The sequence below is a fragment of the Choloepus didactylus genome, chromosome 3 (assembly GCF_015220235.1).
Source record: "Choloepus didactylus isolate mChoDid1 chromosome 3, mChoDid1.pri, whole genome shotgun sequence".
Taxonomy (NCBI): domain Eukaryota; kingdom Metazoa; phylum Chordata; class Mammalia; order Pilosa; family Megalonychidae; genus Choloepus; species Choloepus didactylus.
The window spans coordinates 853786-873827 of record NC_051309.1 but is presented as its reverse complement, the minus strand read 5'-3'; the positions used below and the strand labels follow the sequence as shown (position 1 = coordinate 873827).

At 48.9% G+C, this 20042-nt stretch overlaps 1 protein-coding gene across 3 annotated transcripts in view; it reads left to right on the top strand.

Annotated features, from left to right (window-relative positions):
• Nucleotides 1-20042, top strand: part of GAK (cyclin G associated kinase) — an 83874-nt gene that overhangs the window by 15748 nt on the left and 48084 nt on the right. The window contains exons 4-7 of one of the 3 annotated variants that reach the window (XM_037829177.1): nt 621-735; nt 6177-6319; nt 7815-7940; nt 19268-19357. In XM_037829177.1, coding sequence (XP_037685105.1) covers nt 621-735; nt 6177-6319; nt 7815-7940; nt 19268-19357 — 474 coding nt within the window. Of the gene's footprint in view, nt 1-619; nt 736-6176; nt 6320-7814; nt 7941-8454; nt 8741-19267; nt 19358-20042 lie in introns of those variants that run through there. The other 2 variants (XM_037829178.1, XM_037829179.1) reach the window with 2 other exon arrangements.

The following is a 20042-nucleotide window of genomic DNA, read 5'->3' as shown; positions in this document are numbered from 1 at the left end:
CATCAGCAGAGGTGCGCATGACCAGTTGGGCAACGTGCTTTCCATGGCAACCCAGCCCCTGGCTCCCCATAGCCCCACGCTTACCTTGTAGCGCCATGTCGACCACTCTCCTGGCCATCCCTTCTCTCCCTGCCCAGAGCTCACCTGGGCCTGTGGTGTTTCCACTCAGAGGCAGTAGATTTGGAGGGACCCATGCCCGGGGCACCCGCCCAATGTGGGGCACTCCCACTTGCTCTCCCTTTCTCCTGTCAGGATAGGCTGCTCTCACTCTCCAGGCCTGGCCCCTCAGCTCTGGCCGACCTGCTGGCCCCGCCTTGGGAGCACGTGTGTCTGTGGTGGGGGCCACGCCATCCCTCACGGCCTCCCTGCTGGTCCCTGAGCCCCTGGGCACCTGCCCACTGTCCCACAGCCACGGGCAGACACATGTGCTCCTGCCTTGGGAGCCGGGGCCCTCTCTGCCCCCGCCCTGTGCTCAGCCTGCGCTCCTGCCTCCCCCGGGCCCTGCTTGTCTGCCACGGCATAAGGGATTTGGGCCACGTTCCACGCCTCAGTGCCCTAACCCAGTGCACAGGTCTCAAGACAGACTTAATGCGCTTTTCTCCTTTAACAAGCACCTGCAGAAAAAACTTTCTGGCCATCCCAACATTGTCCAGTTCTGTTCTGCAGCGTCGGTAGGAAAAGAAGAGTCGGATACTGGGCAGACTGAGTTCCTTCTGCTCACAGAGCTCTGCAAAGGTAAAGTTCTTCTAGAGCCAGCGTGGTTGTTTTCAAAACATCAGATGATTAGGAGCTGCAGGCAGGACTTCCCAGTGTCTTCGGTCACAGAAACACAGTGGTATTCAGTGGAGAGAATGTCTCCATCAGACTGCACTATGAGGGCACGTCCTTCCCTTTTCCCCACTGCTGTGGCACGGGCACTGCCCAACAGGCCTGGGCCCTGGGCCTCTCGGGTGTCCTCCCTGGGCCGTGTGCTCCGAGAACCCAGGGCCCGGCCACCTCGCTGTGCCCAGCAGGACCCCGCACCCCCATGTGTGCTCCATCTCCCCGGGGAGCACCTGAGGAGAGGTGCAGCTGCAGAACAGGGTGGCCGCAGTGGCTGCTGCCGCTCCCCTGTCCTCATCGAGGCCATGCCAGAGAGGTGGGACTGGCCCTGCTGGGTGGGGAAGTGCCTTTGGGAGAAAGTTCCAGCAGCTCTGCAGGACTGACCAAAGATGGGGTCCAGGAGCGAGGTGTCGGGACACATGCCCTTGGTACAGAGGCCGTGTGTACCCCAGGACCTGCCTCCCGCAGCCAGGCAGGCTCCCACATGCACCCCATTGCCTCCTGTGCCACCCATGTCCCCTTCGCTGACTCTTCTGAGGCTGCGCTTCACTGAGTCCCAGTGTCTTTATCCGGAAAATGGAAGAAATAACACTGCATATTTGTTAGTCAACCAGTAGTTACCAAACTTGTTGCTGTGCATGGGGCCGTTTCAGGGACTGCCACAGAGAACCAAGTGGGCAGAGCTTACAGGCTGGCAGGGGAGAGAGAGAGCAGCCAGTATTGACGGGGTGCCAGAGTGGGGAAAGGAGCAAGAGGGGCTGGCTCCTAGGGCGTGAGGCGGGGGGCACTGTCCTCAGCTCGAGGAAGAACCCAGGGCAGGGGCTGGGGCGGCGGAGGGGCGCGGGAGGCTGGCGCACGGCCGAGCTGTCGTGGGAACCTGGGGTGATGTGGGAAGGGAAGCCCCCCACTCGGAGGTCGGAGGTCTGGGGACTCGACGGGGAGCGGCGTCCGGGGGTGGTCGCGGGAATCCAGGGTAAGGAGGCCCCCGGGGAGCCCGCAGAGCCCGTCGGCACGGCAGCCGTGGTGCCCACGGGGAAAGCTGCCGGGACAGGGCAGGGGCGCGGCAAGTGTGGCCGGGTTCCGGGAGTGGGAGCAGACAGGGCAGCGTTAGCCCAAGGCACAGAGCCCGAGTGCCACGCGGGGAAGGCAGCCGGGGCCGGGGCTGGCCCTGCGGCGGGGGCGCCTGAAGGGGTGGGGGCCGCGGTGGTGTGGGTCGGAGCTGGAGCTTCCCTTCTTAAATCAGCGCTCTCTTGAGGGGACTCTTCGTTTCACTCCGACTTTTAATTTTGAAACTTTAAGCCTAGAGAGACTTGAAAGAAGCCTAAAGACACACCCGTTTCCTATTCTCAGAGTCACTGATTTTTAGCTTTTTCCGCAGTTGCCTTATCTCTTTGAATATCTTCTTACTAAACAATATGGAAATAAGTTGCAAACATCAGGATCCTAAATTCTTTTTTTTTTTTTTTTTTTTAATTTAGGTTTTACTTCTGTTTTATTTAAAGTTTGGTTGGGTACAGAAAACACACACACCCTTAACAGGTTAAAATATCCAAATAAAATTTACTGCAAATTTTGGTAGTATTTAATTTGTGCTACAAGACACATTGTGGAGGAAATTGTTTGAAGCCACTGAGGAAAAACGTCCATGGTTTAAGGTGCAACTGATTTTGTTTCTTTTTTGGGGGAAAGGTGAGAGATGATCTGGAAAAAAAAAGATTGGGGAAGAGGCGAGAAGCAGATTTAAGGTTATTTCATGTGCTGATTGGGGAGCTGCTAGTTCTTGCAGCATAAAATATTTTAGTATTTTTTGGTTCATCATTTTGTTTTTTAGCCTGTTGGTTTTCAGTATCTGAATCAGTAGATATATTGCAGTGTCTGGGCCCAATAAGATTATACATTGATTATATCGCGTAAACAACACAGTCAAGAAAGCAGATTTAGAGAATGAGATCCGAGGATCCCAAGTGGCTCCTGGGGGTCACCTGACTCTACTGATTTGCCAGATATTCCCCCGGTTCTGTCCCCTGCTTCCTTCTGAGCTGTCACAGCTACAGTGAAAGAGTTCATGGGGTGTGGATTTGCCTGCACACATCCATGTTTATCTACAACCCTGAAGGTTCAATTTATTCATGAAAGAGTTCATGGGATGTGGATTTGCCTGCACACATCCGTGTTTATCTACAACCCTGAAGGTTCAATTTATTCATGAAAGAGTTCATGGGATGTGGATTTGCCTGCACACATCCGTGTTTATCTACAACCCTGAAGGTTCAATTTATTCATGAAAGAGTTCATGGGATGTGGATATGCCTGCACACATCCATGTTTATCTACAACCCTGAAGGTTCAATTTATTAATGCAACACTTTGCCAGGACCCTAAATTCTTGCCAGGGCATTTTCCATTATAATCACAATCCCATTATTACGGCTAAGAAAATGGATATTAAATCAATGACACCTCATGCCATACAGTCCATTTTCACATTTCTCCAGGTGTCCCCAATGTGTCTTTTATAATGTGCGCCTCCGCCCCACCCCCACCCCCCAGATCCGGATAAGATTCAAGCATGCATCTGATTGTGGTGTTTGTTCAGTGCTCCTTCTTCTAAGTTTGGTTTCTCCTTTCAGTGGGGATGGGCCTTGGGAGTGGTCGTTGCTGCTGGGCCTTCGGTGGCCCTCGGTCCGAGTCCAGGGCCACAGGCTTCTCCCCTTTAAACTGTTCCTTTTTTAATTAGAAAAGAATACATGCTTGTTAGAAAGTTGAAACAAGGAAGCATTGCATGGGGTTCTTGACAAACGGGACCTTGATGTACATACGTCCTTTTCTGTTTAAGAGTGACGTGTTGCGTCAGGCACGCTTTCATACCAACGTGCTCACCTTGTCTCTTCAAAGCTGCAGTTTTCTGTAGTGTCAGTGCCCGGGGACCTTGTAACCAGCCTCCATGTTCTTCAGCATGAGGCTGCTTGGCTCAGTTCCGGCTGGAGAGGTGCCCGGAGGTGGGCTTGTGACCCTGAGCCCCCACCTCCTGGCCGATGAGCCCGGAGTGGTTTCCGTCTGTCTGCGCACTCTCCGGGTGCTGGTGGTGGTGATGGCGTTGAGCATCTGTCTCGGGGCGCGGGGGTCTCATGGAGGGCAGCAGAGCTGCGTGGGTTTACGCTGCTTTGCCCTTTCTCACCTTTCTGGTTTTCATGACTGCTCACTGCACAGCAATGCCGCACCAGGGCAGGGGTCAGGTGCCCCCCGGAGCTGGCACTGCGTGGGACCCCTTTCTGGAGGGGTGTGGGTGCAGGGATAGGAAGCCTTGGGGACATGGGCTCAGCTGCAGCCCCATGGAGCTGTTCCCAGCCTGGCGGAGGGGCTGGTGGGACCTTTGAAGAGGGGTTCCGGGAACAGGAGGGATCTTCCGGGTCCTGCCACAGACCCGCTCCCATCGGGGTGGGTGGCGGAGTGGTGGTGCTGCGTTCCCCTGCAGTGCTCCCCACTACCTGCCGTGTGAGTGCACACCCCACGCCCTGCCGTCCGGCCCCCACAGTGAGGCCTGTGGGCCTGTCCCCTGCTTGCCCACGGCTTCCCTCCTGCCCCGAATGCCCCCTGCCAGCTCCTCCCGCTTGCCCACCTGCAGCTCTCTACTCCATGCAGGCAGGAAGGGCAGCACGGGCTTGCCCGTTTGGTCTTGGTGGGCATGGATGCTCAGGGTCTGCTTATGGACCAGACTGCAGGGAAGCCTCGTGTCTGAGCTGGGGGGCCATAGACCTTCACACATGTAGGAGCCTCTTGTTTTGCAAGGTAGAAGGGTAGCATGGTTATGTAAGAAAATCAGCACACAAATATAAAAATCCAGGCTCTGTCCGGAGCTTGTTCCCCACTTTCGAGCAGGCATTTTCACACCAGCTGCTGCACCTGCCGTGGGCAGTGAGTCACACGGGCCCTGAGGCTACCTGGCCTGCAAGAAGATGCCTCCGTGAGCTAAGGTGTTGGTGGTTCCCCGAGCCGTGGAGACACAGGGTAGAGGGTTTGGGGGTGCAGATTTTGAAGGGATGGGCAGATGTGGTTTCCTGGGAGGGGAGATGAGCCAACAGAAGGAGGCAAGGGGGCACGGCCTTCCAGCAGTGGGAGCACTGGTACGGAGGTCTGAGGCAGGGACAGGAGGGGGCCAGGGGGGCTTCAGGAGAGTGGGCGGGAGGGGCGCGCAGGTGTGCCGCGGACCCCTGGGGCTGTGTGGGGGGCCTGCCTGGACCGGGAGAGGCAGTGGAGTCACAGGCGTCGCTGAAGTATTGGACGGGAGCTTGATTTACGTTGGGGCAGCCTGTTGGAGAGTTTTGTGCTCGAGGTAAGATGCAGGTGGGTGCCCTGGGAAGCTGCACCCGTCCAGGGCCCCAGAGGGAGGTACCATGGCCCATGGGGGCCCCAGTGCCAAGGCTCCCTGCACCCTTGGCCACACATTGTCTCGTTCAGTAACAAATGCTCGTTTACTGGAGCTTAATGTTACCAGGTAAATAGCCGTTGTGTGATTTAAGATAATTCAATGCTTATTTTATGGTGACATTTGAAGAAATTTGCATATTTCTAGGAGTTTCTCTGTGTCAATCTGCTGTTGGCCATGCCATTTTGAGCCGAGCGTTGGACATCTGTGCCGGTAGTCAGGTCTCCAGAGCTGTAGCAGCTTGTTTTGACCTGTGCCTCTGGGACTGGATTGCTGCTTGCTGCCCCTGCCAGCTCCTGGCTCCCCCTGCCCCCCAGGGTGGTCTGCAGCAGTGCCAGCAGTGGGTAGCCTAGTGCTGAGCAAACCTCCCTGCAGTGGTGTCCTCGTAGCTAAATGCATTCTGGAGCACGCACACGTCTCCTACCACAGTCAAGGGAAAGGCCTGGGGCAGTGCAGTCACAGACACACCCGTGATCGGGTTGGGGCACATCTGTGGTCTGGAGCACACCCATGGTTGAGTTGGGACACACCTGTGGTCAGGGGCACACCTGTGTTTGGGTTGGAGCACACCTGTGGTCAGGGGCACACCTGTGGTTGGAGCACACCTGTGGTTGGGTAGGAGCACACCTGTGTTTGGGTTGGAGCACACCTGTGGTCAGGGGCACACCTGTGGTTGGAGCACACCTGTGGTTGGAGCACACCTGTGGTCAGGGACACACCTGTGGTTGGGTTGGGGCACACCTGTGGTTGTGCCACACTTGTAGTCTGGCACATGCCTGTGCCTGGAGGCCCTTCAACCAGACCATGTGAAGCTAGCCGGGGTCTCAGCTCTGGCCCCAGGGACAGGGAGGGGTGCCTGGAAGCCACCTCTGGCAGGGGAGGCGTCACATGCAAAGCTCCACGGTGATGTAAGTTTATTGTCTTTCAGGACAGCTGGTGGAATTTGTAAAGAAAATTGAATCCAAGGCTCCTCTCTCGTGCGATACAGTTCTGAAGATCTTCTATCAGACGTGCAGAGCTGTGCAGCACATGCATAAACAGAAGCCGCCCATCATTCACAGAGACCTCAAGGTACCGAGGTCCTGCGATGGCAGCTGGCCGCTCCGTGACCTCAGTCCTTCCTGGCGAGGGACGTGCTGGTGATGGTTTCCCGTGATAAATCTGATGAGACTTGCGTAGGAGCTTCTTGACATCAGAAATGGGTGTTTGGAAGCGTCCCTTTTCAGTGCTGTAGAGAACTTCACCTCACCCCACGGGACGGGTGCCCCAGCCCCTCCGGGGTCCTGAACCTCGGGCTCCTGGCCACAGCCCACTCGGCGCCCCTCCCCCTGCCTCGTCCCGCCGGGGCCTGGGCCCTGACCTCCGCTCTCCCCATCGTGGGCTTGTGTCCCCCCAGCTTGTGCTCACCATGGGTCCCCTGACTCCGCTGTCCCTCCAGGGCACTGACCCGGGCGTTGACCTGTGTGCATGGTGGAGGGCATGCCAGGGCCCCCCCAGGCTCCTGTTCTGTCTGCCTTTCTGCTGCTCCCACAGAACAGTCCTCGACCCCAGTGCTTCCTTCACTGGACATCAGGAATTTAAATGGGGGCCTTGCTCCTCACCCGGCGTCCTTGCATCGCCCGCCAGCTGGCGGCAGCCCCCCACCACGTGCGTGATGTGTTCTCTCCCCGACTCCGCCGTGTGGGGTTGGGAGGTGACTGCGGCTCCTGAGGCCGAGTCCTGGCCTCTGACCACGGGCACTGCGGCCGGAGCAGTCTGTGCTCGCTGCTCACGAGGGGAGTTTCCAGGCTGTAGGGTTTGTCTGTGTTCAGCTTTGCTCAGTGGTGTCCAACGATTTTCCAAAATGGGTGCGTGACTTCCACACACGCTGGAGGAGCTGGCGTGTCCCTGTGGTGCCACACGGCCGACAGGCTGGGAATTGCCTTCTCGATTTTTGCCCTGGCTGGTGGGAAGTGGAATCTCGTGTTATTGTTTTGCAATGTCCTGATTATTAATGAAGCTCAATGTTATGTATATAGTTCTTATGCTTTATTTTTCAGTGAGCCTTATTTCTCTTTTTGTTCTGTGCCTTTTTTTCTGTATTTATGTTGGATTGTTTCTTTGATTCATCAAACCTTCTTATGTATGTTTTTTCACTTTCAAACTGTCTTTTCTAAAGGCTTTCCTGGGGTAGCCTACTGTATTCATTGGGTTATCTTTGTTTAATTTATGGTTGACTTCAACTTTTTTCCTTTACTTTTTCTGAATTACCTGCTTTTAAGTTACGTATATTGGTTTTGAACCAGGAAAAATTAAGATTTTAGCTTTCCCCCATTTGCCAGAAAGAGGCCGCTTCGTCTGAAATGTCCCCCGGACCTCCCCACCCCCCCATTTACGCCCACAGCCCCTCACTGCCCCGGCAGCCTCCTCACACACGCCCCCATGAAGACCCCGCAGCCTGGCTCTCAGAGCAGAGGGGGCGGCTTGTGATCGGGGTGCAGGGTCGTGTGTTCTGCTCCAGTTGATTTTTCCTGCTGTCTAGCCACCTGCATCCCAAGTTCACGTCCACTTTTTCTGGATTTTGTAGGTTGAGAACCTGCTGCTCAGCAACCAGGGGACCATCAAGCTGTGTGACTTTGGCAGCGCCACCACTGCGTCCCATTACCCCGACTACAGTTGGAGCGCTCAGCAGCGCGCCATGGTGGAGGAGGAGGTGCGAGCCGCCGGGCCCCGCGCTCGGGGATACCCCCTTGCCCTGGCCAGCCTCTGCGACTTGGGAGTGCGGCTGTGCCGTGCACCCTGCCAAGCGGGGTGCCACTCCCTGCCCCAGCATTCGCTGGTGCCCCACGCTGGGGGCCTCGCCGCATTCCACACAGCCTGCACGTTCCTCCCCCACCCTGCGGACTGCAGAGACAACCGAGGCCGTCCGTCTGCTTCTTGGTTTTAACTGTATATTTTATTTTACTGCTGCCATTCGCCACCTGGCTCAACTTGGGAGACTGGGAGGCTGCCTCCAGGGAAGTCCCAGGAGATGGGAACATCCAGCTGGCTGGACAGTGCTGGCCAGGAAGGCGCAGTTTGTGTGTGTGGAGGGCACCCACGAGGGGTCTGCAGGGGCCATAACCACAAGGGATCCGGGAAAAGCATCGTGCTGTCAGAGCTGGCCCGTGGCGCCAGCAGGCATGGGACGGGGCGGTGGTGGGTGCAGAGCTTCTGGGGCTGGTGGGTCTGCCTGAGCCATACTCTTAGGGTTCGTGCACATCTCCTCACCTAGAACTTTACCTAAACTGGATAAACATAGGGAAAAAAGCTAAGGCAGGGAGTGGGTTGGACACCCAGCTGCAGGCACGCCCAGTGGGGAGCTCTGAGGACACTCGGAGAAGGGCGCGGCCGCCATCTCCATCTCTTTCTGAGTCTAGGACCTGCTCCACCTCCATGGAGCCGTCGTCCCTCTTCCCAGGTCACCGACACCTGCTTGGTGCCCTAGAGCCGTTGCGACGGGACCCTGCTTTGGTAATTTCCCCTTCTCCCCAAGCAGACCCTACACTCTTTCGCATTAGCTCCCATTGTCCTGGCCTTCACCCCAGTAAACTGTGCTCTATTTTCTGCTTTTGAATTTGAACGTTTTCTGATTATTTTCTTCATGGTTACTATGAGGCTTAATTTTAACATCCTGAATCTGTTAACAATTTCATTTGCTTTGATGCCATCTTAACTTCAGTAGTACATACAAACCATGCTCTGTCCCCTCCACCCCCAGTTTTATGTGGTTCTTGTCAGAAATTATTTATTATACATTATGAGTCCACTGTTTTATCATTATGTTTTATACATTTGCTTTTAGATTTTGTAGGAAGTAAAAAGCAGAGTCACAAATAAAGCATATAGGTGTTTGTGTTTACCCCTCTCATTATCTTTACTGGGGCTCTTTAGTTCTTCACGTGGCTCCAAGTCTGTTGTCCTTTCTCTCAACCTGCACAACTCCCTTCAGCATCTCTTGTAGAGCTGCTCTAGTGGTGACGAGTCCCCAGCTTCTGTTTATCCGGGAGTGTCCTAATCTCTCCCTCATTTTTGAAAGACAGTTTTGCAGGATATAGAATTCTTGGTTGGCAGGTTTTGCTTCCAGCGCTTTAAATGTGTCTTCTTGCCTCCGAGGTTTCTGATGAGAAATTGGCACTTAATGTTACAGAGGCTCCCTTGAGTGTGACACGTCGTTTCTCTCTTGTGGCTTTCAGAGTTCTCTTTATCTTTGGCATTCGGCAGTTTGATTGTAACACGGTGTGATGTGGTCTGTTGGGTTTATCCTGTTTGGAACTTGTTGAGCATCTTGGCTGTGGATGTTTGTGACTTCTGTTAAATTTGGGAAATTTTCAGGCATTGTTTCTTTGATATTCCCTCTGCCTCTTTTTCTCTTTTTCTCCTTCTAGGACACCCACAATGTGAATATTATGCTTGATGGTGTGTGTCCCACAGGTTCCTCTTTTCTTCATTCTTTCCTCCTTTTTCTTCTCAGACGGGATGATTTCACTTGTCTCATCATCAGGTTCACTGATTCTTTCTTCTGCCTGCTCCGATCTGCTGTTGAGCCCCTCTAGGAAATTTTTAATTTCTTTTACTGTGGTTTTTAGCTCCATTTGGATCCTTTTCATAATTTCCATCTCTCTATGGATATTCTGTTTGTGTTCATCTGTCATTTTTCTGACTTCTTTTAGCTCTTTGAGTATATTTAGGACCACTTTTTTTTTTTTTTTTTTTAGTGGCTTAATGCAAATTTATTATCATACAGTTCTGGAGGTCAAAAGTCCAAAAGGAATAGGACAACTTTTTTTTTTTTTAATCTTCATTTTATTGAGATATATTCACTTACCACGCAGTCATACAAAACAAATCGTACATTCGATTGCTCACAGTACCATTACATAGTTGTACATTCATCACCTAAATCAATCCCTGACACCTTCATTAGCACACACACAAAAATAATAAGAATAATAATTAAAGTGAAAAAGAGCAATTGAAGTAAAAAAGAACACTGGGTACCTTTGTCTGTTTGTTTGTTTGTTTCCTTCCCCTATTTTTCTACTCATCCATCCATAAACTAGACAAAGTGCAGTGTGGTCCTTATGGCTTTCCCAATCCCATTGTCACCCCTCATAAGCTACATTTTTACACAGTTGTCTGCGAGATTCATGGGTTCTGGGTTGTACTTTGATAGTTTCAGGTATCTACCACCAGCTACCCCAATTCTTTAGAACCTAAAAAGGGTTGTCTAAATTGTGCGTAAGAGTGCCCACCAGAGTGACCTCTCGGCTCCTTTTGGATTCTCTCTGCCACTGAAGCTTATTTCATTTCCTTTCACATCCCCCTTTTGGTCAAGAAGATGTTCTCCGTCCCACGATGCCGGGTCTACATTCCTCCCCGGGAGTCATATTCCACGTTGCCAGGGAGATTCACTCCCCTGGGTGTCTGATCCCATGTAGGGGGGAGGGCAGTGATTTCACCTTTCGAGTTGGCTTAGCTAGAGAGAGAGGGCCACATCTGAGCAACAAAGAGGCATTCGGGAGGAGTCTCTTAGGCACAATTATAGGGAGGCCTGGCCTCTCCTTTGCAGCAAACGTCTTCCCAAGGGTAAAACCTACGGTAGAGGGCTCAGCCCATCAAACCACCAGTTCCCTATGTCTGTGGTCATGTTAGCAACCATTGAGGTGGGGTAGACCAATACCCCTGCATTCTCCACAGGCTCCTCAACGAGGCACTACATATTATTTTCCTTGTTTTGTTTTTTTTTTTTTAACCTTTTTTTCCTTTTTAAATCAACTGTATGGAAAAACAAAAATTAAAAAAAAAAAAAACACAAAAAACAAAAAAGAAAAACATACAATAAAAGAACATTTCAAAGAGACCATAACAAGGGAGTAAGAAAAAGACAGCTAACCTAAGATAACTGCTTTGCTTCCCACCTGTTCCTACTTTACCCCAAGAAAGTTACATAATATAGCAACATTTCTGTGAACTTGCTCCTACTATATCCATCAGAAATTAACAGACCATAGTCATTCCTGGGCATCCCCAGAACATTAAATAGCATATCTGTTCTTCTTGGATTACTGTTCCCCCTTCCTTAATTGCTCTCTATTGCTAGTTCCCCTACATTCTACATTATAAACCATTCGTTTTACATTTTTCAAAGTTCACATTAGTGGTAGCATATAATATTTCTCTTTCTGTGCCTGGCTTATTTCGCTCAGCATTATGTCTTCAAGGTTCATCCATGTTGTCATATGTTTCACGAGGTCGTTCCTTCTTATTGCCGTGTAGTATTCCATCGTGTGTATATACCACATTTTATTTATCCATTCATCTGTTGAAGGACATTTGGGTTGTTTCCATCTCTTGGCAATTGTGAATAATGCTGCTATGAACATGGGCGTGCAGATATCTGTTCGTGTCACTGCTTTCCGATCTTCCGGGTATATACCGAGAAGTGCAATCGCTGGATCGAATGGTAACTCTATTTCTAGTTTTCTAAGGAACTGCCAGACTGACTTCCAGAGTGGCTGAACCATTATACAGTCCCACCAACAATGAATAAGCGTTCCAATTTCTCCACATCCCCTCCAGCATTTGTAGTTTCCTGTTTGTTTAATGGCAGCCACTCTAATAGGTGTTAGATGGTATCTCATTGTGGTCTTAATTTGCATCTCTCTAATAGCTAGTGAAGCTGAACATTTTTTCATGTGTTTCTTGGCCATTTGTATTTGCTCTTCAGAGAACTGTCTTTTGATATCTTTTGCCCATTTTATAATTGGGCCGACTGTACTATTGTCATTGAGTTGTAGGATTTCTTTATATATGCAAGATATCAGTCTTTTGTCAGATACATGGTTTCCAAAAAATTTTCCCATTGAGTTGGCTGCCTCTTTACCTTTTTGAGAAATTTCCTTTGAGGTGCAGAAACTTCTAAGCTTGAGGAGTTCCCATTTATCTATTTTTTCTTTTGTTGCTTGTGCTTTGGGTGTAAAGCCTAGGAAGTGGCCGCCTAATACAAGGTCTTGAAGATGTTTTCCTACATTATCTTCTAGGAGTTTTATGGTACTTTCTTTTATATTGAGATCTTTGGTCCATTTTGAGTTAATTTTTGTGTAGGGTGTGAGGTAGGGGTCCTCTTTCATTCTTTTGGATATGGATATCCAACTCTCCCAGCCCCATTTGTTGAATAGACCATTATGACTCAGTTCAGTGACTTTGGGGGCCTTATCAAAGATCAGTCAGCCATAGATCTGAGGGTCTATCTCTGAATTCTCAATTCGATTCCATTGATCTATATGTCTATCTTTGTGCCAGTACCATGCTGTTTTGACCGCTGTGGCTTTATAATAACCTTCGAAGTCAGGGAGTGTAAGTCCTCCCACTTCGTTTTTCTTTTTTAGAGTGTCTTTAGCAATTCGAGGCATCTTCCCTTTCCAAATAAATTTGATAACTAGCTTTTCCAAGTCTGCAAAGTAGGTTGTTGGAATTTTGATTAGGATTGCATTGAATCTGTAGATGAGTTTTGGTAGAATTGACACCTTAATGACATTTAGCCTTCCTATCCATGAACATGGAATATTTTTCCATCTTTTAAGGTCCCCTTCTATTTCTTTTAGTAGAGTTACGTAGTTTTCTTTGTATAGGTCTTTTACATCTTTGGTTAAGTTTATTCCTAGGTACTTGATTTTTTTAGTTGCTATTGAAAATGGTATCTTTTTCTTGAGTGTCTCTTCAGTTTGTTCATTTCTAGCATATAGAAACATTACTGACTTATGTGCATTAACCTTGTATCCCGCTACTTTGCTAAATTTGTTTATTAGCTCTAGTAGCTGTATTGTCGATTTCTCAGGGTTTTCCAGATATAAGATCATATCATCTGCAAACAATGACAGTTTTACTTCTTCTTTTCCAATTTGGATGCCTTTTATTTCTTTGTCTTGCCGGATTGCCCTGGCTAGCACTTCCAGCACGATGTTGAATAACAGTGGTGACAGCGGGCATCCTTGTCTTGTTCCTGATCTTAGAGGGAAGGCTTTCAGTCTCTCACCATTGAGTACTATGCTGGCTGTGGGTTTTTCATATATGCTCTTTATCATGTTGAGGAAGTTTTCTTCAATTCCTACCTTTTGAAGTGTTTTTATCAAAAACGGATGTTGGATTTTGTCAAATGCTTTTTCAGCATCTATTGAGATGATCATTTGATTTTTCCCTTTTGAATTTTTAATGTGTTGTAATACGTTGATTGATTTTCTTATGTTGAATCATCCTTGCGTGCCTGGAATGAACCCCACTTGGTCATGGTGTATGATTTTTTTAATGTGTCTTTGGATTCGATTTGCAAGTGTTTTGTTGAGGATTTTTGCATCTGTATTCATTAGGGAGATTGGCCGGTAGTTTTCCTTTTTTGTAGCATCTTTGCCTGGTTTTGGTATTAGATTGATGTTAGCTTCATAAAATGAGTTAGGTAGTGTTCCATTTTCTTCAATGTTTTGAAAGAGTTTGAGAAAGATTGGTGTCAGTTCTTTCTGGAAAGTTTGGTAGAATTCCCCTGTGAAGCCATCTGGCCCTGGGCATTTATTTGTGGGAAGATTTTTGATGACTGATTGGATCTCTTTGCTTGTGATGGGTTGGTTGAGGTCTTCTATTTCTTCTCTGGTCAGTCTAGGTTGTTCATATGTTTCCAGGAAATTGTCCATTTCCTCTACATTATCCAGTTTGTTGCCATACAGTTGTTCATAGTATCCTCTAATAATTTTTTTAATTTCTTCAGGATCTGCAGTTATGTCACCTTTTTCATTCATTATTTTGTTTATATGGGTCTTCTCTCTTTTTGATTTTGTCAGTCTAGCTAGGGGCTTGTCAATCTTGTTGATCTTCTCAAAGAACGAACTTTTGGTGATATTTATCCTCTCTATTGTTTTTTTGTTCTCTATGTCATTCATTTCTGCTTTAATCCTTGTTATTTCTTTTCTTCTACTTGGTTTAGGATTGGTTTGCTGTTCATTTTCTAGCTTCTTCAGTTGATCCATTAGTTCTTTGATTTTGGCTCTTTCTTCCTTTTTAATATATGCGTTTAGTGCTATAAATTTCCCCCTGAGCACTGCTTTTGCTGCATCCCATAGGTTTTGGTATGTTGTGTTCTCATTTTCATTCGTCTCTCTATATTTAACAATTTCTCTTGCTATTTCTTCTTTAACCCACTGATTGTTTAGGAGTGTGTTGTTTAGCCTCCAGGTATTTTTGAATTTTCTAAGTCTCTGATGGTTATTGACTTCTAATTGTATTCCATTGTGGTCAGAGAATGTGCTTTGAATAATTTCAATCTTTTTAAATTTACTGAAGCTTGTTTTATGTCCCAGCATATGATCTATTCTGGAGAAAGTTCCGTGAGCACTAGAAAAGTATGTGTATCCTGGTGATTTGGGATGTAATGTTCTGTATATGTCTGTTAAATCTAACTCATTTATCAGATTGTTTATGTTTTCAATTTCCTTATTGGTCCTCTGTCTGGTTGATCTATCTATAGGAGAGAGTGATGTGTTGAAGTCTCCCACAATTATTGTGGAAACATCAATTGCTTCCTTTAGTTTTGCCAGTGTTTCTCTCATGTATTTTGTGGCACCTTGATTGGGTGCATAGACATTTAAGATTGTTATTTCTTCTTGTTGAATTGCCCCTTTTATTAGTATGTAGTAGCCTTCTTTGTCTCTCAAAACATCCCTGCATTTAAAGTCTATTTTATCTGAGATTAATATTGCTACACCTGCTTTCTTTTGGCTGTAGCTTGCATGAAATATTTTTTTCCATCCTTTCACTTTCAATTTCTTTGTGTCCCTGTGTCTAAGATGAGTCTCTTGTATGCAACATATTGATGGTTCATTTTTTTTGATCCATTCTGCGAATCTATATCTTTTAATTGGGGAGTTTAATCCATTTACATTCAACGTTATAACCGTGAAGGCATTTCTTGAATCAGCCATCTTATCCTTTGGTTTATGTTTCTCATATATATTTTTCCCCTCTCTCTATTAATATCCTTTATTGTACCCATACCGAATCTCTTTAGTACTGAACCTTTCTCCAAGTCTCTCTGTCCTTTCTTTGTTTCTCTGTCTGTAGGGCTCACTTTAGTATCTCCAGTAGGGCAGGTCTCTTGTTAGCAAATTCTCTCAGCATTTGTTTGTCTGTGAAAAATTTAAGCTCTCCCTCAAATTTGAAGGAGAGCTTTGCTGGATAAAGTATTCTTGGTTGGAATTTTTTCTCACTCAGAATTTTAAATATATCGTGCCACTGCCTTCTTGCCTCCATGGTGGCTGCTGAGTAGTCACTACTTAGTCTTATGCTGTTCTTTGTATGTGGTGAATTGCTTTTCTCTTGCCGCTTTCAGAACTTGCTCCTTCTCTTCTGTGTTTGACAGTGTCATCAGAATATGTCTCGGAGTGGGTTTATTGGGATTTATTCTATTTGGAGTTCGCTGAGCATTTATGATTTGTGTATTTATGTTGTTTAGAAGATTTGGGAAGTTTTCCCCAACAATTTCTTTGAGTACTCTTCCTAGACCTTTACCCTTTTCTTCCCCTTCTGGAACACCAATGAGTCTTATATTAGGACGTTTTATATTATCTATCATATCCCTGAGGTCCGTTTCGATTTTTTCAATTTTTTTCCCCATTGTTTCTTTTATGCTTTCATTTTCCATTCTGTCATCTTCCAGTTCACTGATTCGTTGTTCAACTTTCTCTAGTCTTGTACTATGAGTGTCCAGAATCTTTTTAATGTGGTCAACAGTTTCTTTAATTTCCATAAGATCATCTATTTTTTTATTTAGTCTTGCAATGTCTTCTTTATGCTCTTCTAGGGTCTTCTTGATATCCTTTGTATCCCGTACTATGGTCTCATTGTTCATCTTTAGTTCTTTGAGTAGCTGCTCTAGGTGCTGTGTCTCTTCTGATCTTTTGATTTGGGTGGTTGGGCTTGGGTTATCCATATCGTCTGTTTTTTTCATATGCTTTATAATTTTCTGTTGTTTTTGGCCTCTTGGGCATTTGCTGAACTTGATAGGGTTCTTTTAGGATTTGTAGACCAGTTGAAGTCCTTATCTCTAATTTATCAGATCTACAGCTTCGTGGAGTACACTTTCTCTAACTAACCAGCAGGTGGCGTCCACGAGCCACCTGTTCTCCACAAGCCAGTTCTCCCCTGCTTTGCCTTTGTGGTGAGTGGGGGAGTGAGTCTTGTGGGGTCCAATTGGTGTACCAAGCTTGCGTGTGTAGTTGGTGTTGCCCGCCCTGTATATGGGGCGTGTTTCTGGGCAGTCAGGGAGGGGGGTTGGCTCTAACAATCAAATCTCCCTGTTGATCCTGGAGTTTTAAAGCTGCTGCAGTAGTCTAATCCTTCAGTTCAGTTCTGCCACAGTTTGTCTCTGCCACTGACCCACAAGTCCTTGGTATTGGCGTATGGCTCCTGAGACTTGCAAGTGGGTCCCTCTTCCAGGGCGTGCACCCCCTGGTCCTGTGTTGAGGGATGACTGTGCTATGTCACAGGTGAGTGCCGTCCCCCCAGGGCGGTTCTGGGCTGCTGGGCTGTGTAGGGAGGCTCCCAGTCTGCTGAAATGATGGCTGAATGGGGCTTTGTTAATTCACACTGATCCACCTTCCCAACTCTGGGACAATCAGCTGAGGTTGCAGGGAAGGCTAATGTCCACGCCCAGTTTTGTGGAGTGTGCGTGTTATTTGAAGCACTTCCATCACACTGGGTTGTGTGGGGCAGCTCTGGGCTATGGGGCTGGCGATGGGCAGGAGTGTTTCCTGTCCACCAGGATGATGGCTGTGAGCGGACACCCCCCTTTTCTTGGGAAGTTGTGGTGTTTAGTGAAATTTCTCAGCCACTGGATTATTGCCTTTTGTCTCAGAGCTCTCTTAGTTCTGCTCTTGTCTTGACCTGCCCAAATTGCAAGTCTTTGAAGCTTTCTGTATTGGTCTTCTTAGAGTAATTGTTTTAGAAAAAGAAAAAAGGATTTAAAAAAAAAAAAAAAAAGGGCCCTCCTCACAGATCTAATGGGTTATTGAAATGCTAAGAGACAAAGCAATTAGGGCCATTAAGGAAAGGTCCACAGGGCAGAGAGATCAGCTTTTCTTCGGGATTTGCATATGAGCCTCAGGGCCTGAGCTCTGTCCTTCCCCTTTCTGTGTTCACCAGAACTCCAAAAATCCTCTGCTTTTATTTTGGAGTTTTTCGTGTTGTTTTTTTTCTATGCCCGTCTCCTCTCTGCTGGGCTGGCTGCTCTCAGATTCTCTGGTGTCTGGTCTCTGTCTATCTATGGTTGGAGTTTGGATCAGTAGAATGAGTTTCTGATAAGGGCTGCCACTGCAGTTCTCCCTTCTCCTTCCCGGAGCTGACGGCCCCTCCTCCCCCGGGACTGAGCCTGGCAGGGAGGGGCATGGGTCCCCTGGCCACAAAAACTTACAGATTTCGCTGATCTCAGCAGTTCCACGTTTTCATGAGTGTTGTATGAAGTATGCCCAAAGTCAGATTGCTCTGTGGTGTCCAGTCCACGCAGTTCCTGGCTTTCTACCTACTTTCCTGGAGGAGTAACTAAAACATACAGCTCACCAGTCTGCCGTCTTGCCCCGCCTCCCAGGACTACTTTTTAAAGATTTTTTAAAAGTCTGCCTGCTGTGCCCCAGGTCTGGTCCTACTCATTGATGATTTCTAATGCATTAATCTTCTCCTTCATCTGGGCCATCACTTGCTGTGTTTTGAGTGTTTTGAATGTTTTATTGAAACCTGGGCATTTTGATATTTTACTGTGCTATCACTGAAATGTAGACTCTGAGGCGACAGTTCCTTAAGCTTCTGTCCGACTAGTGTTATGACGGAGCTTTCCTTGAATGCCAGAGCTGACGAATAGGAAAGGAGACCCCTTCCCAGTCTTTGCGGACTGACCTGTGCAGTGCTCTCCCTCAGGGCTGATCCGCACGGCGAGTTTGGAGAGAGCCCCAGGCCTCCCTGGTCCTGCCTGCACGTGCGTCTTGTCCTGGGCACACTCCTGTGGCCCTGGGAATTCCCCGGGCCACTCGGATAGGAGCGCCCCATCTTCCTCAGGAAATGGCTTCCTCGCAGTCCTGGGCCCTGTGCTGTGTGTCCTACAGCCATGGGCCCTTGTCCCAGGCGGCCACGTACCTGCTTGCCCACAGAATTGGGCAGGAGAGCCTGGTGAGCCGCCGTCTACATGCAGGGCAGTCCTGGGAGGGCGGGCACTGACGCGTCCCTCTGCCGTCTCAATCCTGGGCCAGACAACTTTAGAGCCATATTCAGGGTTCTTTCTAAATGGCTTGTCAGTGCTGGGGGGTCAGGGCCAGGCTTGTCTGCCGAGGCTGGTTCTGGAGGTCCATCTGTCCCTGCTCGGTGATGCTGCCCCACCGAGGGGGCCGCCCCTCCTGCCACTGTGCCGGGCAGCCCTGCCCATCAGGTGTCCACGTGGGTATGTGCGTAAACTGACTGGCAAATTCTGCTCAGTTCTTTCTCCCATTGCAGAAGACATCTTATCCTCCAAAGGTTTCATTGGCTGCTGCTTTCTGCCGTGTCCCCACCTACAGTGGGGTGCTTTGAGGCATGGAAGTTGGTTAGGAGGCAGCTGTCTGGGGCCTGGCTCTAGTGTTGAGTGGGGTGCACGTCCAGCCCACAGAACGGGCACGGCGACAACAGTTTGACATGCTGTTTTATTAAAACTTGGTGAAGAGGCTTGTGGAGACCAAAGTGGCACAGGCAGCCCACACGTGGCTGTGAGTGCTGGTCTGAAGGAAGACGGCAGGCGCAGCTGGAGAGCAGGGAACTGAGCAACCGTGGGTCTTTCAGGAACATGACAGGATGTCAATAAACAGCATTTGTAAGTGTCCTGCCTCGACAGCAGGTCTAACATTGTAAATTGGGGAAGTTGTAGATCATTGATAAAATGTATTCCTTTGCCTATAATTTTTCCTTTGAAACATTTGTGGTTTTTTTTTCCAGATCACGAGGAATACAACACCCATTTATAGAACACCCGAAATCGTGGACTTGTATTCAAACTTCCCAATCAGCGAGAAGCAGGACATCTGGGTAAGGACCTCTTCCCCTCTGACCTGGGTCTGTGGTCAGACTGTGGTACCTACCCAGCACCAGGGGCCTGCATCAGGGAGGGTGGCCCTGTCCTGGAGGTGATGCCCCTCAGCGCACCCAGGTCAGGGCGGACACCACGCACCATTGCACCTGGCGTTAGGGGTGGACGCTGTTGGTGACTCTCCTGGGGTTGGTGTGGACGCTGTTGGTGACTCTCCTGGGGTCAGGAGTGGACGCTGTTGGTGACTCTCTGGGTTGGAGTGGACGCAGTCATCGGCACCTGGAGCACCGGGCTGGCCCTTAGGCAATGGTGGATTTTACAGCCTTCCTGATGACTCAGAAATCAGCACGTCCCCTCCGTCCCTTCTTTTTTCTCCCCTCGTGACTCTCATGGGAGGTGAACGGACTGGAAATGGGCAGTGTGTCCGTGTGGAGGTGCGTTTGTGCAGACGTGCCGCCCGGGACTGCAGGACCACAGATGTCCACTCCGGGCTGACCCAGACCTGTGCGTCCAGCCCCTGGAGGTCTCGTGGCACAGGCGCCACGCCAAGCCTGCCACAGCCCTTGGCTCACCCGGGCAGCTGGGCTGTTGTGGTCCGTTCCGGTGGGGGAGGTGGGGAGCTCTGAATCCCATGTCCTCGACTTGCAAGGCCAGTGGCGATGTCCGGGGAGCGGGTGGGTCCGG